Below are 25,070 nucleotides of genomic sequence, written 5' to 3'. Positions count from 1 at the left end.
TCTCAGGGTCCTGGGATCGAGCCCTGCATCAGGCTCTCTGCTTGGTGGGGAGCATGCTTCTGCCTCTCCGCCTATTTGTGATCTCTCTCTCTCTGTCAAATAAATAAAATCTTAAAAATATATATAAAAATTTACACTTTGCATACTATTTTAAATTTTTTTGTACTTAATATTACATAAATATTTTTGATGACATTGAACATAAGTTTACTTCAACTTTGGAAATGGTAGCTTGTGTTTTTAATGCAAATATACAATAATTATTTAACCTACCTCTTATTGTAGAGCTTGGGTTTATTTGTTTCTGCTGTGTTTTCTAATTATGTACTATGATGAATAGCCTTATAACTGGAACTTGGTGGGCAATGAAATTAATTTCTGAAAATTAAATTTTTGAGTAAAAAGTACAAATGTAATTTAAAACATTGATAATATAAATTTTCTACCAAAAAGTTGGGAACAGTTTATGCTACTATTGGTAGCATATGAGAGTGCTCATTTCCATGAACTCTTGACAACACTGTGTTATCATTAAAATATAAGCCTAGTTTGTGTGTGTGTGTGTGTGTGTGTGTGTGTGTGTGTGTGTTTGTGTGTATTTTGGGGTACTTTTTCTGAACTTGTTGCTATATACAATTTTCCGAGTTTTGATTATATATACAATACTGGATAGGCAGGAGAAGTGGACAGATGTGATAGGGACTGCTTCTGTGAACCTGTTTCCTTCATGTGAAAACTGAAATGGAAAAATATGTCTTTTCTGCAGGAATAAGATCTCTTTTTGTATTTTTATACCACTTACATTTTTTCTTCTTTTAACTTCTTTCTCCATATCATAAAGGATTTGAGTGAGAGAAACAACAAACTGGGTTATTGCATAAAGCTTCAAAATAGATACAATGAGACATTTATGGCTGAAACTTAAACACTCAGTGACAGAGACTCAATATAGACAAACATAGACTGTTGAATGCATTTCATAAACACCAAAAATAAAATAGGGGAGGAATTGCTTTGTGCAAGTGTGTTAGAAAAAATAAACTGGGGACAACCTGGGAACAAGGTGACCATGACTGGATAGCAAAGTACTGTAGTTAAAAAAAAAAAAAAATCATGAGCTTGAGTTTTATAAATAGAACATGGTAATAAAGGAATCTAAAGCACTTGGGTCAGAGCTAAAGCTTATGTCCAACTTTAGAGTCTACAACTTGAGAGGGACATGGATGAACAGTAAAAATAGACACCACTCCCTGAACTTTTTATATGTTCTGGAAACTTTGTATTCATTAACACTTGATTTTATAATCATGACAAGTCTTCGAGATGCATATTATGATACCCATTTTATACAAGAGGAAACCCAATCTTAAAGAAAACACTTTAAGGCTAGATAGCTCCTTATTGAGGATCCAGGATGTAAACAAGGTTGATCTGCCTCCAAAGCTCATTCTCTTGAAAACATGGTATAGCAAAAGGGCAAGATTACTTGGCCTCAGTCCTATTGCATAGAGATGGCAGTCACTTTTGGGTCCATTTCCTTCTTCCACTTGGGTGCTGTAACTGTACCTGCCCAAACTGGGATTGTTAGAGGTAGGTCTGGGAAATTGCTGGTAAAAATGATTCCTTTTTTCTTTCAAAGCTCTGTGTGAGGAAGTTCCTGCACTGACCTTGCATATAAATTTCCTTACTCCCTCTACAGCAGGTGATGACTCACTTCTGATTGACCAGACCTATCATGCTGACTGCAGGTATAGGGATGGAAGCATGAGAGCTTCCATCCTTATGGAAGTGGGAGGACCAAACCAAAGGTTGCCAGGAAAGCTTAAGTACCAGGGATTATTTTTCTAGGAGAAGAGAAAACTAAATTTGTGTTTCCAGAAAGACTTAAAAAAAAAAAAAAGTTCAAACCAGCTGATATTTTTCTTCACTAAAAATGAAGAGGGAATGAATTTAGATTTCATTGTAAGACATTTACATCAAGAAGAAAGATTTCCTGATAGTGATAGTTGTTGAATATTGCAGTGGGTTTCCAGAAGGTGCTGTGAAAACAACTTTTTCATCATAATTCTTTTAAAAATGAGTTATTATCTTATTTATCCAGAAGGCAGAGTAATCAATTTTCAAGCTCTCAGACAGGGACTGTCTCGCAACCCAAGGGATTTCATTATCCCGGAGCCTTAGACTACTGTGGAATACCAAGGAAGGTATGTAAGTTATGTAAGTGTGAAATAAAACAGGGATTAACGAAGTCTAGACCATAATACTGGTGGAGATTTCAAAGCAAAAGCATTTCTTCATTAAGGAGAGTGAAGAAAAATCTATATGTTTTCCCTGGATGAATGTTTTCTTCATATAACTGATAAAATTATATAGGGATGAACAATGTTGAATGTATTTGTTTGACCAGGATAATTTGTGAAGATGTAATAACAGGACTTGATCTTGGTTCAACATGATGGCTGAAATGTTATTATAGCCACCAAATGGAGCTCAGATTGTTTCTTGAATATAATCCCAGTATTTTAAGAGTAGAAGAAAAAATGATCAATGTAAGGACTAGTCTTCATTGGCTCTTTTTTGCTATGGTGGCAGTTCATACAGGTGATTATGAAATCTAAGACAATTTCATTCCATAGCTTGCTTGCTCAATGAAGCTTAGTTACAAAACAACTACAAATCAATCTTTTATGAATGGATGTCTATTGATTTTCTTGGATAATAGTCATATATATCTTATTTAAAATCACATGTAGCTTAGGAAATTCAGAGTTATAGCCATTATTTTTCTCTCGAGATATTTCTGTTTTTTACTACTGTTCTCTGTACCTTTTAAAACTTTGCTCTGTATAGATAATAATATCTAGTTCTATTATGTTTAAGTTTTTTTTTTTTTAATTAATTTTCAAGAGATGCCTGGGTGACTCAGTGGGTTAAGTGTCTACTTTTGGCTCAGGTCCTGATCCCAGGTCCTGGGATTGAGTCCCACATTGGGCACCCTGATCAGTGGAGATCCTGTCTCTCCCTCTGCCTGCTACTCCCTCTGCTTATGCTCTCTCACTCTCTGACAAATAAATAAATAAATTCTTTTTAAAAATTAATTTTAAACAACAGGAATTTCTTTGTAAACCTCATGTTCTCTCTCATAAATTTCCCCTAAGTTTTGTTTGGAAGCTTAATTTTATAGAAAATCTTGATTTACTCTGTAATTTATTTTGTCACATAAGATAGAAATAAAGATTTTTCAACATATTTTATTATTATATTTTAGGGGCTTTGTCAGATGCCACTCTTCCCTTTCTCTCTCACGCTTTAGCTTTTAGGCAACATTGTAACAGTGATAAAGTCTGTTATAAAATCTGTTACAACACAGCAACATATAGCACATTTCCATGTTGCAAATCTTGTAGTGGTATGCCAGATGCTTCACTAGGGATCTGTTATATAGTGTGTCCTTCTATAAACCATGAACCTTCTGCTCCAATGGGAATTCTTACTCCTTGGCTCTAAAAATCTTTTTTTGTGGGTTCTCATTTGCCCCTTCACTCTGAATGCCAATGTAAGCTCTTGCTTGCATTCTTCAAAGTCCAGTTGCCTTCCTGTGTTTCAAAGAGGCATTCTCTGATCATCTCTGCTTTCTTATTCTGTAACTTCGTATTATGGTGTTTTCATTCCCAAGTAGCATTTTATAACTGATTATCGTTGCTGTGCTTGTGTCATGCTCTCACTAGTATACATAAGTCCATGTAGGAACAGTAGGAAATGGTGATAAGCAAAAGCTTCTGAGTTAGATGTGAAATACTAGATCCTCCATTCTATGACCTTGAGCAAGTTACTTAACCTGTTAGAGCTTCTAGGCCTCATCTGTAAAAGGGGAGTTATAGCCTTTATATGGAGTTATGATGTATTAATGACATGCTAAGGTGCATAGCACAGTGCCAGACACAAAGTAAATATTTATCAAATTGAAGGCAGAACCCATGTCCGATATTTCTTGGCAACTCTGTATAAGTGCAGAGCCAGGATGTTTTTCAAGTTGAGAACTCAATGAACTATTTGCTAATTGAATGAAAATATGCAGGTTTCTATCAAGTTTGAGTGTTTACAATTACATGGCCCTTTTATTTTTTTGAGAGTTTTGTTAAGAGTCAGTTTTTTTATACATTCACAGCTTCCTTCAGGGTTGCATGCAGAAGTATCTAAATAAATTCTTCAGTGTCAGGAAAGGCAAGAGGAGGCCTATATAGAAGAATGGAAGGGGGCAGGGACGCAGAGCGTGGACTCAGTGCTGAGTATTTTAGTTTCAGTCTGGCATTGTTTGCTCATGACCTGGAAGAGGGGCAAAGAGTACCTGTCCCCTAATTTTCTATTTGTGGAAAATCTTTTTATATTTTAAGACCCAGAATAAATGTACCCACCCAACTGTATTGAGGTACAACTGACAAAACTGTATCTATTTAAGATGTACTGTGTGAAAGGATTACCACTATCAAGTTAATTCACACAGACATTACCTCACATAGTCAGGTGTGTGTATACTCAGTAAGAATGTTTCATATCTATTCTCTTAGCAAATTTCAAGTATATAATATGTATCATTAACTATGTATTATTATACATAATAATATATAGTCAACATGCTGTACATTAGATTCCCAGGACTTATTCCATCTTGTAACTGAAATTTTGTATCCTTTGACCAATATCTTCTCATCGTTTTGAATCTTCAGTCCCTGGTAACCAACATTCCACTCTCTGGTTCTATGAGTTTGACTCCCTTAGATACCACACATAAGTAAGATCCTGCAGTATTTGTCTTTCTATATTTGGCTTATTTCACCAGACAGATAATGTCCTCCAGGTTTGTCCATGTTGTTGCAAATGGCAGGATTTCCTTCTTTTTTATGGCTAATATTCTGTCGTATATATAGACCACATTTTCTTTATATGTTCATCCCACTGATGAATACTTAGGTTGTTTTCATATCTTGACTATTGTGAATAATGCTGCCATGAACATGAGGGTGAAAATATCTCTTTGAAATACTGATTTTGCTTCCTTTAAATATATGTGTATTGTGTAATGTGTCTGTTGGATCGTATGGTAGTTCTATTTAAAATTTTTTTTAAGAACCTCATACTGTTTTCCATAATGGTTGTACCAAGTTGTGTTCCCACCAACAGTGTACAGGGGTTACTTTTTCTCTATAACCTTTCCAACAAGTGGCATGTCTATTTTCCTGAATCCTAAGCCATAGCACCTTTATTAGATACTTAAAGTTGTCCGTGTCATGTCATTAGTTCTGTTGCTACAAATGAAAGTAACATGATTTTAAACTTCCTGGTGGCAATTTTCTTTCCATTTTTTTTTCCTAGCACTGTTATCAATATGATGAGTACAATAAGGCTCTTCTAAGTATCAAATAAGAAAATATTTATGAATGTAATTTTTAAATTATAAAGATTTATAAAGATACAAGTTATTGTTGTTCTTCCTTTTTTTTTTTTTTAAAGATTTTATTTATTTATTTGACAGACAGTCACAAGTAGACAGAGAGGCAGGCAGAGAGAGAGGAGGAAGCAGGCTCCCCGCTGAGCAGGGAGCCCGATGTGGGGCTCAATCCCAGGACCCTGAGATCATGACCTGAGCTGAAGGCAGAGGCTTAACCCACTGAGCCACCCAGGCGCCCCTGTTGTTCTTCCTATATTAGAACTGCTCTTGTGGAAATTTATGTGCCACTATGGTCTTTTAGGTATCCTGAGAAAAATGGGCAGTTGAAACATGGCCCAATGCATGATATTCATCTATCAATTTCTATAATGTAGAGTTGCTATCCAAATAAGAAAATATGAATACAGAAAGGGGGCCAAATATTTCATGAAATCAATTGACCTGTACAGACATTTTTATTATGAAAACATGCATATTTAATTGATTTAACTATTAAGAAAAATTAGCAGTAACCTAGGACTCAAGTCATTTAAAATTGCTCTAGTTCTAACACAAATAAACTTCTTGCTCATTGGTGAGCCATCACCCTTGTATGGTTCAGTTTCCTTGTCTGTAACCTGAGATATTTGGACAGAGTATATTTAAGGACTTTACTAGATTTATAAAAAAGATTTTCTTATTTGAATGCATAGAACATTGTTGCTCAATTAGTCTGCATATATTTTGATAAGGAAGTAGAATAGTTTTCTGTGATTGAAATCCAAGGATGGCACTTTAGCAATAAAGTTACTGCCCTTATAACACCATCTTCTGATAGACTGATAGTGCCTTTGCTAAGAGAGCTGGCTAGTGATGTCTGTGTACCTTGAAGATTCTTGAACATGCATTTACTATGGGAAAGTGGCATCTGATGTCCTTCTCAAATTCTCTTCTGCAGACAGATGAGCATCCACTTGCCACCTGCAGTTTTCTCCTTTTAAAATCAGTCATAGCTTCTTGTCTGAGCCATGATGTGTTTCCAAAGTCTATGGAGCTGAGGATTTTGTGACACATTAATACTTCCATTTGGGCTTCCCTTGACTGGACTAGGCCACTAAAAGTGGATAAATTAAAAGGCAAATACATTAACTGATAATTTAATCTTATGAAAAAGGAAATGAGAAAGCTTTCTTTTCAGCAATATAGGAAAATCTTACTTGGTTTCATTCCAGTGCCCACAAAACTTTTATAGATGTCTAGATTTATTTAAGTCCTGGGGGACCTAGGTGGCTCAGTCAGTTAAGCATCTGACTTTAGCTCAGGTCATGATCTCAGGGTCCCAGGACTACATTGGGCTTTCTGTTCAACAGGGAGACTGCTTGTCCTTCTGCCTGTCCCCACCCTTCGTGCTCTCTCTCAAATAAAAAAACAAACCAAAACTAAACTAAAAAAGAAGATTTAAGTCCTAAGTCCTTTTTTGGGGAGGTAATAGCATTCTTTTACAATTATTTTGACTTAACTATTACTGTTCATATTATATATTGTATATATTGTATACTGATATTTACCTCAAAAATTTTGAAAAGTATTATCACATTGTCTACTAAAAGTTTGAACAGTTGTCATGAAAAGTAAATGTATTTGTGTCTTGCCAGCATTAAATATTATTAATCTTTGTAATTCTGGCACTATGATAGGTGAAAAAAACTATCTGGTTTTAATGGCACTCTTTTGATAATGATATTCAGTAATTTTTTCATATCTTACTCCCACTTTTACTTATTTTGTTTAAATTGCTTATTTATAACCTTTTATCCTTTATTATGCTGTTAAAACAAATGCACTTTTACTGTACATTTGGTGTTTAGAACTATTCTAAGGTTTAATGATACATCATTGGATAAGTCATAAAAAGATGTTCTCATGGAGCTTATATTCTAGGGGGAAGAGAAAAATTAACAAGAAAAAGTGTCAGACATATGTTCTAAGATAAAATCAAGGGATATGATCAGGATCTGCTGGGGGGTTACTTTAAGCAAACTGATCAGGAAATGTTTTCCACAAAGGGTGATATTTATATTGAGACTAGACTGACAAGAACATCTGTAGAAGATCATCTTTTCAGGTGATACAAACAGCTAATATAGAGGCATAAATGAGTTAGGTAGTTTATGAATAGAAAGACAGCTATGGGTCTAGAGAAGGTGGGAGGGGGGAAGTGGGCAGAGATTGGTTTGGGCAAGCTGGAAGGCTCAGTCCACATGAAGACTGAATTTAGGGGGAGGAGTTTTGGTATCATTCCAAGTGTGTTGCGAAGTGATTGAAGCTTTTTGAAGAGGAGTGATATATTCTGATTTCCATCCTAACTAGTCACTCTGTTATGTGTGGAATGAGTAGCAGCAGGGAGAACAATCAGGGGGTAGGGGAATTATCTTGGCAAGAACTTAGAATAGAGGATGCTTTTGGCCTGCTCAGAGAACCTGTCTGCCCTGTGTACCACACTCCCAGCTACTGTGAAAGTAGGCTTTTATAAATCTCAGCTGACCCCTTCCTGGGAGGCTATACCTCCCCTGCCTTCTTATGGACCTTAGCCAATGACTGATTGACTAGCAGATTCTGTTGCCTAAAGATGGAGTTCACTGTGCTACAGTTTGTGCTGTAGCAGTTCCTTATGGAATCAGGCTAAAGCCAAATAATCACTAGCTGAGATGATATTCCTACTTAGCATTCCCCACCTGTCCTTCAAAGATTCTCTTGCTCCACTTCTCAGCAAATAACTTGAACAAGAATCTTCATCTCAGCTCTGTTTTTAGGAAACCTTACCCAAGACACTTGGTTTAGGGTGGCAGAGGTTGAAATGGAATAGACTGGTTTAGAAATGTTTGAGAGCTAGAGTATGTGGAATGAGAGAAACTTTGTTACTGAGCAATGTGGTGGATAATGGCATTATTTACTAACCACAGATGTCTGGAAAGAGCAGGTTTGCAAGACGGAGAGGGAAAAAATTCAGTTTCAGATATGTTAAGTTTGAGATGTCTATAAATGGATGTATTAAAGATGCAATAGAATATTCTAATCTTTTGCTCCAAAGGCCAATCTAGTCCAAAGACCAGTATTTGGGATTCAACTATAATATTCAAATGGTGTTTGAAGGAATGTACTCTCACTTAAGGTACTCTCACTTAAGAGAGTAGAGATGGAAGAAGAGAATAAAAATATTCAAGGTTGAGCAGAGGAAGAAAAATCTAGCACATACCTTGAGGAGTAGTCAGTGAGTGATGACTAAACTGTGAGAAGGTGTGTCACAGAGACTTAGAGTATAAAGTGTTTCAAGGGGGGTATTGATCAGCTATTGAGTGCAGCTGAGCAGTTAATGAAGATGAAGACAGAGAACATATCATGAAATAGGTGACAGGGAAATTTTTGGTGATCTTGACAGGAGAAAAGTTTGACAGGAAAAGTTTTTGAGGTAATGGGAAGACTGGTAAAGGAGAGAATGGGAGATGATGCAGCAAACACATTGATCTTGGCATTTATCATTGTTATGAATAGGATTAGCGAATGAAATAGTAACAAGTGGGGAAAAGAGTGCAAAGGTTCTTTTTTTAATTTTTATTTTTCATTAACACCGTTAGAAGGAAAAAACTGGTTTTCACAAAAGAGAGGGGACAACTGCAGGAGAAAGTCCTTGAATAGACAAAAAGCAATGAGACCTAGTGTTTATGAGTTGGCTTTATCCTGAGGTGGAAATACTTCAAATTTACAACAGGAGGAATGCCAGAAATATAAGTGCCAACAAAGAAAGCTTTGTAGATGTGCTGTATGGCTAAGTTAATTTGGGTCTGATTATTTCTGTGTCTTTATTGAAATATGAAATGAGGATCCCAGCTGAGGTGAGTGTCAGAGATGGGGCCAGTAATTTGGAGATTTAAGGAGGGAAGAGTAAGGATGAAATAATCATGTTAGAGTATTTTATTTATGGAGGAGATGTAGTATTATTTCTTGCACTATTGAATACCCCTTTTGGCAGGATGCTCATGAATTTTTAATAAAACCAGTCATCAAGATTTTTAGTTTTTTCTAGACATACTTAGGTCCTCAGGGGTAGGTGTGGAATAGGTAAATGGTTGGGTTTAACTAGCATTGGGGTTTTGTCAGGGACCCAGAAGGCAGTCAAAGAATTTGTAAGGGAGTGATTATGCAGACAGGCTGTGAGATATGAGCTAGGCTAAGGGGCAAATGAGAGGGAGGATGGAAAGAAAGATGGGTTGGAGAATGGATTTGAGGTTGTGATAAGGTTGAAGAAATGTTCAAGTGGAGATAGTAGAATATATGAGCTTGAAAGATATATTAGAGATATTAGAAACATTTGGAAGTAGGTGGATTATAGGAAGAATCATTGGTTGGAGGGGGGTTGAGAATCTTGGAGGACTTGGTGTTGGATCATTTACACAGGTGTCAAAATCCCCAAATTTGGGGAAAGGAATAGAATATAGAGGACACTAAGATGGGGGCTAAAGTCATCAGTGAAGTAGAGAAATGGGAAACTGGCATAGTGTGATATTTGCTTTATTTCATTGATTCCTATGAGTTCTTAGTTTTTTTAAACTATATTTTATTCTAAGAATGATATTAAAAGTTAGAACATAAAGCCAAAATCTCCCGTAATTTTGTCACTTCATCAGAGGATGGTGGATTTGGACTAAAACATGTAGCGGCTTCTTGTCTGCTTATTCTGGCTGGTCCAGGTGTTCCATTTGTTTAGCCTACCCTTCATGAAGTATATAGCAGGGTTTGCTACCATGGTGAGTGTCTGCCTCTTAGCTGGCAGCCAGCAAGAGTGAGCCCTCAAATGGAGAGGCCTTCTCATTGTGCTGGTTGACCTCCTACCCACACTGTGCTGATCTCTCCCATGTTTCTAAAATCTGTGACAACCCTTACTGATCACTGTTGTAAAATAGGGCAATAGCCCTTCATTTCTCAAAACTTGTTTCACTGTGGATGCCATGGTTAGATAGTTTCTCATTATTTCCTCAGTGTTGGTGAATTGATTGTATTTGGTGACTCTCTTGAATCCATCCATATCTTCTGTCAGTTCCAGTTATATTTACAAATTATTTGGCAAGTGTGTCCTTTCCATTTCTTGTGACTAATGAGTCTTTATTCCAGCTTGTAAGTGCTGCACTGCCCAGGTTGTCTTGAACATCTGCTGATTGTTTCTGGACAGGGAACTATGGGGAGAGCGGAATGGATGCTTTCAAAGAGTTGGCTGCCCAGGAAGGCCTATGTATCGCCCATTCAGACAAAATCTACAGCAATGCTGGGGAAAAGAGCTTTGACCGACTCCTGCGCAAGCTCCGGGAGAGGCTTCCCAAGGCCAGAGTGGTGGTCTGCTTCTGCGAAGGTATGACGGTCCGAGGCCTCCTGAGTGCCATGAGGCGCTTGGGCGTCGTGGGAGAGTTCTCACTCATTGGAAGGTAAATTTCAATCTCTCTCTCTCTCTCTCTCACACACACACACACACCACACTTTGGCCCACATACACTTGCTCTCACAAATCTGGATTTCCTGACTCCACTGAGGGTGAGATGTGTTCTGCTAGGCTGAACCTTAACTCTGGATCATGGAGAGTGGGGCCATCATCATTTTTCTGCTAGACAAGAACAGGGTAGTTGATGACAAGATGATGAGACGATTTCAATGAAAGGTGGGAAGTTATTGCCAGAATGTTTTGTTCTAAAGAATTATTCTTTTCATGTGCTCTGGCCCCTTTCAACCCTCCAGCCCCCAAACCACACACATGCTTATGTCTTTACACTTCCTAAACATAACAATCTTAATGGAGTATTGGTGAATGGAGGGTAGCAGTGAAGATGGAAATATATATTAAGACACAAAATTTAAAAGGCTGGTTATATGTAAGTGAAAATATATAGCGGAACTGTGGAACTTGATAATGTGCTCTTTTCATGCATGGGATGGCTGAGTGATGATTTCCGCACGTGACTCCTGAAATAGCCGGTGGTGGCTTCTAAAATCTCTGCTCTTCTTTCTAGATCATATGTATTTGTGTGGGAATAGATTTTCAGTATCATTGGTTTTTTAACGTAACAGGTATCTTGTTTAATTTGCCTGCTTATAATATTGCACAAAGCGACTGCTAAATTTTTCCAAGGAACCTACTAGGTTTACCTAAATGCAAGCCTCCACTGATCTCTGACTTAGTTACACTCATTTTCCAGATTGCCTTTTCTCTTTCTATCTCCTTTATTGGCTAGAATAAAATCTAAATCTCACATGTTGAAATACCTCAAGCACTAGCCCTCTTCTCTAGGAAGCTGAGTAGTAATGGTATGGACATCCTCTTCAGACCTTTCCCTCTGTCCTTGAACTTGTGGTAATGATTGCAATAGTAGTAACCACTGATCTCATCGTCATGTGAAATTAGAGGTACAGGATACTTCAAAGACTTTAGAGAAGAAGGTAGGATATACAACTAAATAAAAAAGAAGTACTCTCTCATGAGGAGATGTGGAATCAAGATCAAAATATAATTCAAGATTAAGAAAATTTTTGAATTTAAGTATAATTGGCACACTGTCACAAAATGTCATTTTGGCTTCTTTAACACGATGCAGCTGTGTAAAGCCACTTAAGAAAACAAGTCTTCAAAACAAGTATTTAAAAAAGGAATATTATTTCCTTTATGACTGAAAAGGAGGTAAGCAGCATTGTTGAAATGTTATGCAGAATAAGGTTGGTAATATATGTATCAGAACAGGTGGCCCACAGATATTCAGTCCTTTTTATTAATTTTGTGAAATTACTGATTTTATGAAAGGCACTTATTTTAAAAATATTTTCATGTTTACCATTTTCAAGAGAACAGTTGCTTATTTTTTTCAGAATTCATTCTCTTTAATATCCATAAAGACACTATCTACCTGGATTCTGAAGATCTTAAAGAGATGTGGCAAATATGTGGACTTTGGGATTTACAGACTGCCTAATTGTGAAATATAATTATACAAATGTTGCAGTGAGTAACTGGAGTGTAAAGGAATCATTCCATCATCATTATTTAAAAGCTGAACAAAGATGGCAATATAAACTTATCTCTCTGGTTCTTGCTTAGCTGCAATATAGCTGAATTCATGCAAGTATTTCTGAGTCTCATGCATGTTTGCTCATGAAGAGGTCAGCTACATGTGATATCTACCTCTTCTATTCATCTATTTCTCTGCCCTAACTCTGCTGAGTCCTACTGACACATTTTAGGCAACTGTCATGACAGTAAACACCTGAACTTCTGAGGATGCTGGTCCTTGTACCAGGGGTTATTGCCAGTGACTCATGGAGCCTTGAAATGCCAAAGTTGTGCCACACTTGCTGCTTCTCTGCCTTTCTGAACTGTATTCTTCAAGGGTCTATCAGAGCGGTATTGACTGTTGCTCTCATATCTTAGAGGATTAGGGGGAAAATGGCCTTTTCTCATTCTTGGTTCACAGTTACCTCCCTTCCCTAGGAGAGATATTGTTCAGATATGAGTCTTTAGGGAGCTGAACAGGGAACCGAGCCAAGTAGTAACACTATGCCATACCTAGAATTCGCTTTCCCTTCAGATGTGTGATTCTCCCACTTTCTGAGGGATAGATTCTACCCCAAACTCTCCTGTCACTCATGGCAATGGACATTTGGTGGGCTTGATTCTCTCATTTCTGCAGGCATGTTCAGAAGGGTGATAGTTTAACATCAAGTTGCAACTTCTAGCTGCATATTCAGCATATCTCCCTCCTATTTGAAGGGGTTTCATTTACTAAATGATGATACTCTTTTGAGGTCAGGAGCCATTGTTTGGTTTCTTTCACAGCATGTGTTCTGTTTCTGGCTGCTGCCAGATTTACAAGAGGACATTGTGGAGATGGTGATGGACCTCTTTTCATAGAGGTGAAAATTAGTAAGTCATGGTTTAGATTGCAGCAAAAGATACTTAATTAAAAAAAAAATTAGAACTTCCTGAGTGAAGATTTATAGTCCCTTGCCTCCACGATTCCTCTTTTCTCTCATACTTCACAGGAACATAAGAGGAAATGTTTTGGTGGCACCATTCAAACATATCCAGACTTTGACAATTTATTGCTGTACTTGTCACAGCCAGCCTGGTCCAAGGCAGATTCATCACTCATGTGGGTTATTGCAATATCCTCCTAATTGACCCTTGCCACATCCCCATCATCTATTCTTAAGGCAAAGTGATCTTTTAAAATTTAAGTCAGGTAATTTAAATCTTTTAAAATTTAAGTCACTCTTTATATGCTTAATACCTCAAAATGTCTTCCCATTTTTTTCATAAGTCTTACCATGGCCTTAAAATCCCACCTCTGTTGTTGGGGCTAAGTTTTTCATAATGGTATAATAAACTATGGTAACAGAGATAGAACTTTTAAGTAGGAATTTTCAAACATAATACAAACATTCTATATTTAATGAATATAGGATAATGGGAAAACAAAATAAAAAGTTATATGGGCTGAGATTTCTAGCTCTGCCACAAAGTAATCATGTGATCTTGCTTAAGTCACTTTTGTCCAGAGTCTACTTTTTTTTTTCAAAAATTAACAACCTGTCACCTGTTAAGAACATGTAATAAAACTATTATCAACATGAACATATTATTAGATTCATTTTTTCTAAAGTTATTCATAAATTTATGTTAATCTATTTAGATTTTCTTACCCACCACTTTATTAAAACCAGGAGAATTTGTTGAATACAGCTGGTCAGTATTAGTGTCTTAATGTGGCCATGGAATGTAGCCAGCAGGCCCATAGGAAAATCAAACCTTAGACTTTGGACAAATTGGCAGAGCATTGTCACCAAGTAAGTTAACTAACCACAAGTTAATCATTATGCAAAAAGTAAGTTCCATCTTGGTTCTATGAAAATGCTTCTTTTGACCTGATTCTCAGAATTGTGCTCACCATATCTACAATTATAATTTTAATATGATGGTGATGATGATGAACACATTCGTTTGGTCCTTACTGTATGCCAGACACTGTTCTAAGCACTTTGTATACTTTAACTTATCGTAACAGCATGATGAGAGAGTGCTAATACTATTCCCACTTTGATGTACAGAGAAGTAAACTTGTCAAAAGTGCTATAAAGCCAGAGACGGGATTTGAACCTAGCAGTTTGGCTTCAGAATTCATGGTCTTTATCTTGAAGTTATACTGTGTCAAGCTGTGATTGTTTTATTTAAGAGACATTAACATTACCCATAGTTTCCTTTCCATTTGATCTCTCTTCTAGAGATCTTATTGTTTAGATTCACCTTCTTTGGGAAAATCAGTAAAAGAGTTTTACATTTGTAATTATTCTCTACTTCTTTGAATCCCTTTTTTCTCCTAGTATTAAGTGTTTTGTGTGATAATTCAATAAAGGGACCATTTGTTTCAAGTTGATTATTTTTCATCATAACATGAGACTCCATAGTCTTATCCACCCTGTTTTCCTCATCTTAGGAAGCCCTTACAGCAGGTTTATATTCTATCTTCTTAGGAGCCTTTGGTTAAATATCTTGGGTATGCCATTTTTAACTGCATATTTCCTAGCCCCCTTTATTTGGATTATGAGCTCATCTTCTAATTTCTCCACTATATGAAAGAAATATCCAATAAAGACCATGAAGTCAATAACCTCTCATTTTGCCCCCTCTCCCTATTATATCCTGGCCAATTAAACTTAAATATAGGGCTCTTACATTTCAAATGCCTATCCCTTATTGGTGTGTGCTGTTTTATCTATCACCTCTCCCAACTCTTATCTTCTAACCCACTAGACCCACTTTCCATTATCTGTCACTTCAGAGAAATTCCTTCTAAAACTCGATCCACAAAAACACTGACACCATGATTTTTGAGTTGAAAGCACAACAAACAACATTAAGCATGTTTTTTTTTTTTTTTTAATTACTGAAAAGGAGCAATTGCTTTTTCTGGAAAGAGGGCTACTGTAATTTTATTTATTTTATTTTTAATAATTTTTTATTATGTTATGTTAGTCACTATATAGTAAATCACTATATAGTATAGTTGTGTATAACACCCAGTTCTCCATGTAATATATGCCCTTCTTAATACCCATCACTGGGCTCACCTATCCACTCACCCTCTCCCCTTTAAAACCCTCTGATTCATTCCCAGAGTCCATAGTCTCTCATGGTTCATTTCCCCCTGTGATTTCTCCCTCTTCATTTTCCCCTTCCTTCTCCTAATGTCCTCCATGCTATTCCTTATGTCCCATAGATAAGTGAAACCATATGGTAATTGTCTTTCTCTGTTTGACTCATTTCACTTAGCATAATCTCCTCCAGTTCCATCCATGTCGATGCAAATGTTGGGTATTCATCCTTTCTGATAGCTGAGTAATATTCCATTGTATATATGGACCACATCTTCTTTATCCATTCATCTGTTGAAGGGCATCTTGGCTCCTTCCACAGTTTGGCTGTTGTGGACAATGCTGCTATGAACATTGGGGTGCATATGGCCCTTCTTTTCACTACATCTGTATCTTTAGGGTAAATACCCAATAGTGCAATTGCCAGGTCATAGGGTAGTTCTCTTTTTTAACTTTTTAAGGAACATCCACATAGTCTTGTCAACAGTTTCATTTTAAAACAAAGGAAATACCTGTTTTTTATTTTTAGTTTCTTGCTTTTTACAAGGCAGTCTTTTTGTCTTTTTCTTCCAATAACACATATTTGGAAGTGACCTTGATACCTTTGAACAAGATGATATATCATGGTGTTATGTTCACACACTTTATTTTTTTTTTAATGAAAAATGAATTATTTCAGATCCAATTTTTCTGCTGTGGAAAAAAATGGGGGAAATACCTAAAGTTTTCAGCCTTCAAACAAAATTGCAAAGGTTATATATTACAAAGTAAATTTGGATTTTCAGTGAAGTGTGACCTCCACCAAAATGGATTAAAATCAAGAGGCTGATGAGCATTTTCAGATGCATGATGGTTCAACTTACAGATACATAACCTGGCCTTCTCTAAGTTTCCAAGGGCAGAAAATGATTGCTAACCTGCTGACAGGTGACCCCTTCCTTAAAACACGTTTCCACAGGCAGGTTAATGAGAGCTTTGTGGATGAATACATTGCTAGAAAAAGACTGAAAAAATGTGTTCAAGGGAAGGAGATGGGATTTAGTTTAGAGTATGCTGGAGAATAAATACTATTTGTGGGATACTGACAAGTATTTTGAGCATAGATCTCAGCCACAGAAATGCTCAGGATTTTCACAATAATTGGGTGGCCGATTTGTATTTTAATAGCTCTTCTCTACACCAATACCTATTTCCATGTTTCTGATAATGGACATCTGAAAACTGAAAGACTAATACTGTGGTCTCTACTTGCCTTTTGGATACTAGAAACAGTGAAGGGTGTTGGGCCCTTTGTATTTATAAGGCACTGGTTCAATTTGAATGGTTGAAAAAGGAAATCATTATGGATTTAGTTTAGTTTGTATTTGAGGCTGATTGAAGACAACAGGGAATTTGTCTTAATACACTTTTTGTAATTCGTATGATAGTCTATTTGCAACCCGACTGCACAACAGAAGAAGCAGGGGCACTTAAAAATGCAGATTCTTGGATCCCACCCCATGCCATCAACAGAATTTCTTGGTGAAGGACTTTGGATCTTCTTTTTTTAAAGACTGAAGATGAGTTAAGTTTCAGAACCATTACCCTCTGATGCCTACCTCTGTGCTTTGCACCCAGGTGGCAATCACTATGAATGAATTGCTCTCAGGACATATTTGAAAGGACAAATGAAGTTTAATTCTACTGCCTGTTATTCTGCCACTTTAGCTCTGTTTTTTTAATTTTTTTTTAATTCTTTAAATTTATTTGCCTTCAAGATTTTCTTTCAAAAGTAAGGATATATCTGAAAGTAGTAAATAATAATAACATTGACAGTAGTAGTGGCAGTAATAGTAATAAACACTATTTGAAGTTCTGTTATTTCTTATATTTCTACCCTCTCCTACCAGACTGGCCTGTTGACCTGTCCTGTGAAAGCATAATCATGTCCTAGTTTTCTGACTAATCAAGATGCAGAGTAGGAACCATTTAAGCATGTGGCAGATTAGTCCAGTCATCTCTGAGCAATGAACTACTATTTCTTGCTGATTGTGGAATTGGGGTCTGATGACTGAGCTGCTCATCAGCTGCTTGTCTGTCTATACCATAAACCATAAAAACATCAGTTCCTAGGCTCCACCTTCTTCAAATCCTATTTCAGTATATTTGGGGATGTATTGAAGAGTATGTACATTTCCAATCTGCATTATTGAAATTCACAAATTTTAAGTGTTTCATTTGATGAATTTTGGCAACTCTAAACGGTAATGTAAGTACTCTAACTATGTAAATCACAGTATAGACTATTTCTATTACAATAAAACATTCCTTAATGCCCCTTGGCCAGCATTCCTCTCCAGCTTCTGGACACAGGCAACAACTGATCTGCTTTCTGTCCTTATACTTCCCCTTTTCTAGAATGTTGTATAAAGGAAATCATATGGAATGGAGTCTTTTATGTCTGACTTCTTTTAATTGGCAAAGTGTTTTTAGATACACCCATGCAGTTTTACATATTAGTTGCTTCTTTATTGCTGAGTAGCATTCTATGGCATGAATATGCTTCAATTTGCTTATCCATTCTCCTTTTGATGAACATTTGGGTCATTTCCAGTTTTGACTATAATGAATAATGCAGCTATAAACATCCATGTATAAGTCTTCATGTGGGCATATATGTTTAATGTTCTTAAAGAAATATCTAGGGGTGAGATTATGCGTCACATGGTAAGTCTATATTTCACTTTATAAGTTTCTTTATAAGAAAATGCCCAATTATTTTCTGAAGTGGCAGTAAAATTTTGCACTTCCACCAGTGTGTATGAAAGTTCTAATTCCTTTACATCTTCACCAAAATAGTATTGTCAGTCTTTTTACTTTTAGCTATTCTGGTGGGTGGGCAGTGGCATCTCTTTGTGGTTTTAATTTGCATTTTCATAATGACTAATAAAGTTGAATATTTTTATGTGCTTATTTGCCATTTTAATATCTTTTTTGGTGAAATCTTTTATAGACATATGTGTTCATCTTGTTATCAGGTTGTTGGTCTTATTATGAAGTTGTAGAAGTTCTTTGTAATTACTGGATCCAAATCATTTATAATATACATATATAGCATATATTTTCTCTTAGTATGTGTGTGAAAATTTGATTTTGTTAACAGGATCATTGGATTGTTAAGATAGTTTAAATTTTGAAAGTCCAGTTATTAATTTCTTCTTTTATGACTTAGGTTCATTGTGTTCTATCAAAGATAGCTTTACCTACTCCAACAGCACAAATATTTTTTGTAGAAGTTTTATAGTGTTTCTTTCTATATTTAGATATATGATTAAGTTATATATTTGGAATTAGTTTTCATACATGTTGTGAGATAAGGGTGAATACTCTTTTTCTGACCTAAAATATCCAGTTATTCCAGAACTGTTTTGTTGAAAAGACTATCATTTCTCCATTAAAATAGCCTACCATTTGTTGAAAACAATGGTGTATATATGTATGTAGGTTAGTTAAACATTTTTAATGTTCCATTTTATCTTTACCTTTGACTTACTCTAATTCTTTATTATTTTATGAATAGTTGATCTGGGGCCGGTAATATGTTTCTTTAAGTTATTAATATCCACACTCCAAGAATTTTATACCATATTACATATAGGCAATGAACTTTATAGCAATATATTTCTAATTCCCCCTCTTTATGTATGTTCTATTATTATTGTATATTTTACTTCTAATTCTGTTATAAAGTATAAAATAAACTTATTTTTCCTTAGTCAATTGTCTGTTTAAGAGACTAAAAATGAGAGAAAAATTACTTTCTTTAATTACCTCTATAATTACTTTTCCATTCCTTTGTGTAAATCCAACTTTCTTTTCTTTTCTTTTTAAATCCAATTTTCTTCAGCATTATTTTTTTTCTCTCTGAAGAACGTTTTCTAACATTGCTTCTGAGGCTGGTCTGCTGAAATAAATTTGGCTGTAATGTTTTTATTTTACCTTAATTTAAAAACAATCAAATATCTGGTATAGAATTCTAGGTTGATTGGTGGTGTTTTTTACTTCCAATATTTGAGAGATATTATTCAATTCTATTTTTTTTTTTTTTTTGGCTTGCATAGCTTCTGAGGAAAAATCTGCTGTATGCTGTAATTCTTTGTTCCTTGAATAATGTGTATTTTTAACCTCTGATTGTTTTGAGTGTGTCTTTTTATCACTTGTTTTCAGCAATTTGATTATAAGCCTTGATGTGGTTCATAGTTTTTTCAAATCTAATTTGGAAAATAATTGCCTGTTATTTCCTTAAATATTATTTTTGTCCATGCCTTTCTTTTTTTTTTTCTATCTTGGGCTCCAATTTATGTATATTTGATTGCTTGATATTTTTGTACAGGAAAATTATATGTCTTTTTTTCACTTCCCCTTTTTTTTTTGCTTCATTTTCTATAATTTCTATTGCTATGACTTGGAGTACACAGATTTTTTTTTGCCATTTCTAAACTATTCTTAATCACATAATGTATATTTTTAATTTCAAAGATTGTGCTTTTCATCTTCTAAAGTCATTTCATTATAATTAAGAACATTTTTGTGTGGTTTCATTCCCTTCGCATTTATTAAGTTTGTTTTATTGTCTAGCATATGTTATTCTCTGAAGAATATTCCAAGTGTGCTTTAGGGGACTCTCTATTGTTGTTGGATTCAGGCTTCCATAAATACCTTTTAGGCCTAGTTTCTTCATATTGTTGTTAACGTTTTCTATTTCTATTGATATTCTGTCTAGTTCTATCCATTATGAAAAATGGGATATTGAAGTCTCCAAATATTATTGTTGAGTTGTCTTTCTCTCCCTTTAACTTAGTTTTTGTTTCATGTATTTTGAGTTTCTCTTGCTAGGTGTATGTATGTTTCAAATAGCTGTATTTTCCTGATAGATTATCATTAGAAAATGTTCCTTTTTATATCAAGTGACTCTTTGTTTTAAAGCTTAAATTTTTCCTGATAAGTGTATAGCTACTCCTGTCTTTTAATGATCCTTATTTACATTGTATATCTTTTCCCATCCTTTCATTTTCAACATAGTTGTAGTGTATATAAAATATTTCCTGTAGACAGCATGTAGTTGATCTTACTTTTTAAAATCTAGACTTACTGTCTCTATCTTTTGATTACATTGCTTAATCCTTTCATATATAATGTAATTATTGATGTAGTTGGAGTTACATCTACCATTTTAAATTTTGTTTCTCAATGTTTCTTGTCTTTTTGTTCCTCAGTTATTCCTATAATCATTTTTTCACTGTATTTTAAAGAATTATTTTCTTAGTGGTTTTTCTAGGGCTTACCATATAGCTTTAACCAATGAGTCCACTTCAAAATGATGCTAACCTAATTTCAGTGAGATATACAAATTTTATTTTTATATAGCTCTATTTCCTTTTTCTTCTTCTTATGCTATTGTTACACATTACATTTATACATATTAGAAATTTAGTAATACATTGTCATAGTTATTGTTTTAGAAGTTATATCTATTATAGAAGCTGACAAGACAAAAGGGAGTAAGTATATTATTAGTTGGGATTTTTATATTTGCCATTGGATTTACTATTTCAGATTCTCTACATTTTTTTCTCTATGGATGCAAGTTACCCCCTGGTGTCATTTATATACCAGATACACTGTTCCTACCTACCACCTTTGTGCTATTGTCAAATAAATTCCATTTCCCTATTTTATAGGTCCCCAAATAAAATTATATGCATGTTGTTTTATATAATTGCTTTTAAATCATTGAAGTATAGAAAGAAGAAGAAATATGCATTTATACTATATTTTATAATTACTTGACTACCTTTACCTATGCAGGGGTGTGTGTGTGTATGTGTGTGTGTGTGTGTTGAATTTCCATCTTGGATAACTTGCTATTGCCTAAATTATTTCCTTTAATATTTAATCTACCTACCTACCTATTTATTTATTTATTTATTTTGGAGGGGGGTAGGCCTTCCAGGAGTGAATTTACTCAGTGTTTGCTTATCTGGGAATATCTTTATTTCACTTTCATTTTTGAAAAATGGTTTTGCTGGATATAAGATACTTGGTCAACAGCTTCTTATTTCAGCACTTTGGATATGTCACCTAGCTGCCTTTTGGCCACCATTATTTTTCATAGGAGCTCATTTCTTGTTCTGACTAGAGGAGGTGAAAGTGTTGGGAGAAGGGGTGTTCCAATGTTCTACTGGAAAGGCCTTAACTCTTGGTAACCCTAATCCTGTCCCATTTTCTCTTTATTATAATTTTAATGGATGGTAAAATAACTGCGGTTATTGCTTTAACTATTCTGGAGAGTAAAAAATCAATAACCACTTCTCATTGAATGATTATTCCAGAGTTTTAGCTATATATTGTGGAACACTGACATTTGCACAAAAGAAATTTATATTTTTTTCCTGAGGTACTTACCCAGAGCCCTAGTTGTAGCTGCAGCCAATGTCTGGTGTGTTCTCATATTGGGAGAATTTGGATCTTTGCTTTTTACCTGACGTCTCTTAGAGGTGAGCTTGGTTTCTACATCGTTTTAAAATAACATTGAAGGGCGCCTGGGTGGCTCAGTGGGTTAAGCCACTGCCTTCGGCTCAGGTCATGATCCCAGAGTCCTGGGATCGAGTCCCGCATCGGGCTCTCTGCTCAGCAGGGAGCCTGCTTCCCCCCTCTCTCTCTCTGCCTGCCTCTCTGCCTACTTGTGATTTCTCTCTCTGTCAAATAAATAAATAAAATCTTAAAAAAAAAAAAAGAAAAAAATAAAATATCATTGAAGATTGGGAAAAAAGCATGCTTTGAACATTCCTTTTTTACACTTTTTTCATAGTAATAATTTTCTTTCTGCAAAAGTATACTTCCAAGAAATTACCATAGGCATTTTTTCAAATTGTAGACACAGTTTCAGAGATTTATGGAAACACTACACAATAAGTAGGGAGTATAACCTAAAGGCCGTCTAGGTTTGGGATTCCTCTCTAATGAGGAGATAAACAGGTGTATTTTTTTCTCCCTTCCTCACCAAATGTAGCACATTGTATAGTTATTAAAACTCACTCTAGCCAATCCTTTAAGGATTGCAAACCTAGCTAAAAACTCAAGGGAACCAGAATTGCAAAAAATGTCTCAGTAACAAAGTACAGGCACACCTCATTTTATTGCATTTCTTTTTATTACACTTCACAGATATTGCATTTTTTATAAATTGAAGGCTGGTGGCAACCTTGCAATGAGCAAGTCTGTCACGTCATTTTCCAATAGTGTTTGCTGTGTCACATTTTCATAATTCTCACAATATTTCAAACTTTTAATTATCATTATATTTGTTATGGAGATCTGAAATCAGTAGTCTTCGATGTTACCACTGTCATTGTTTGGGGGCAATACAAATCACATATATTTATGAGAAAACTAAACTGATGAATGTATGTATTCTGACTGCTCACTGACCAACCATTCTCCTCTACTGTCTTGCTCCTTCTCCCCAGGCCTCCCTGTTGTTGGAGGCACAGGGAATAGTGCTTTATATTGAAAATTAAGCCAATTAAGAACCCTGTAAGGGCCTGTAAGTGTTTAGGCCAGAGGACTTTTACTTTCAGTCAAAAGGGAGAAATGATGAAGCTTAGTGAGCATGTCAAAAGTTGAAATAGGCCAAATGCTTGGCCTCTTGTATCAAACAGATAGCAAAGTAGTGAATGCAAAGTAAAAATTCCTGAAGGAAATTAAAAATAGTAATTCAGTGAACATACAAATAATAAGAAAGTGAATCAGTTCTTTTGTTTATGTGGAGAATGTTTTAGTGGTCTGAATAGAAGATCAAACCAGCTATAACAGTACGTGTTAGGCCTAATCCAGAGGATGACCCTGACTTTCTTCAAATCTGTGGAAGCTTAGCAAGATGGAAAAGCTGCAAAAGAAGAGTTTGAAGCTAGGAGGGGTAGGTTCATGAGGTTTAAGGAAAGAAAATATATCCATATCATAAAACTGCAAGGTGAAGCAGTAAGTGCTTGTACTTAGAAGTACAGTAAGTGCTTGTACTGTAGAAGCTGCAGCAAGTTATTCAGAAGATCTAGCTGAGATCGTGATAAAGGTGGCTACCTTAAACAATAGATTTTTAGTGTAGATGAAATAACCTTCTGTTGGGAGAAGATGCCATCTAGGACTTCCACAGCTAGAGAGAAGTCAATGCGTGGCTTCAAACTTCAAAGGAAAGACTGACTCTCTTATTAGGGGCTAATGCAGCTGGTGACTTGAAGTTGAACCAAGGCTCTTTTATTATTCTGAAAGTCCTAGGGCCCTTAAGCACTATGCTAAATCTACTTTGTCTGGGCTCTGTAAATAAACAGCAAAGTCTGGATGACAGCATATCTGTTTACAAGATGGTTCACTGAATATTTTAAGCCTAACGTTGAGACCTACTACTCAGAAAAAAAGGCTTCTTTCAAAATTGTACTGCTTACTGATGATGCACCTGGTCACCAAAGAGCTCTGTTGGAGATGTACAATGAGATTAATGTTGTTTTCATGCCTGTGAAGGAACATCCATTCTGTGGCCCATGGATAAAAGGATTAATCGACTTTCTTATTATTTAAGAAATACATTTTTGTAAAGGTATAGCTGCCATAGTAATTCCTCTGATGAATTGGGCAAAGTAAATTGAAAGCTCTCTGAAAAGAATTCACCATTCTAGATACCACTGAGAGCATTCATGATTCATGGTGAGAGTTCAAAATAGCAACAGTAACAGGAGTGTGGAAGAAGTTGATTCTAATGTTCATGGATGAACTTTGAGGGGTTCAAGAAGAGTAAGTATCTACAGAAGTGGTAGAAATAGCATGAAAACTAGAATTATAAGTGGAGCCTGAACATATGACTGAATTGCTGTAATCTCATGATAAAACTTGAACTATGAGGAGTTTGCTATAAGGATAAGCAAAGAAAGTGGTTTCTTGAGATGGAATCTGTTCCAGAAGAAGCTATGAGGATTATTGAAATAATAGCAAAGGATTTAGAATACTACATAAATATAATTGATAAAGCAGTGACAGAGCTTGAGAGGATTAATTCTAGTTTTGAAGGAAGTTCTAATGTGAGTAAAATCTATCAAACAGCATCACATGCTACAGAGAAATAATTTATTAAGGAAGAGTCAATCAATGTGGCAAACTTTATTGTATTCTTATTTTAAGAAATTGCCACAACCACCCCAACCCTCAGGACCCACCACTCTGATCAGTCAGAAGCCATCAACATTGAGGCAAGACCTTCCACCAGCAGAAAGATTGTGACTTACTGAGAGTGCAGATGATGGGTAACATTTTCTAGTAATAAAGTGTTTTTAAGTTAAGTTATATACGTTGTGGTTTTTTTAGACATAATGCTGTTGCACACTTAGTAGACTCCAGTATTGTATAACATAATTTTTATATGCACTAG

The 25,070-nt window shown here is 35.5% G+C and overlaps 1 protein-coding gene across 4 annotated transcripts in view; it reads left to right on the top strand.

Moving 5' to 3' along the window:
- GRM1 (glutamate metabotropic receptor 1) overlaps positions 1-25,070 on the top strand; it is a 413,465-nt gene that overhangs the window by 115,892 nt on the left and 272,503 nt on the right. For all 4 annotated transcript variants that reach the window (XM_082730357.1, XM_082730358.1, XM_082730360.1 and 1 more), the window contains exon 2: positions 10,656-10,905. In XM_082730357.1, the coding sequence (XP_082586483.1) occupies positions 10,656-10,905 (250 nt within the window). The remainder of the gene's footprint in view (positions 1-10,655; positions 10,906-25,070) is intronic.

Source organism: Mustela nivalis (assembly GCF_964662115.1).
Source record: "Mustela nivalis genome assembly, chromosome: 5".
Lineage (NCBI taxonomy): Eukaryota > Metazoa > Chordata > Mammalia > Carnivora > Mustelidae > Mustela > Mustela nivalis.
Note: the sequence above shows the minus strand (reverse complement) of the source record. Positions and strands in the feature narration are given on the sequence as shown.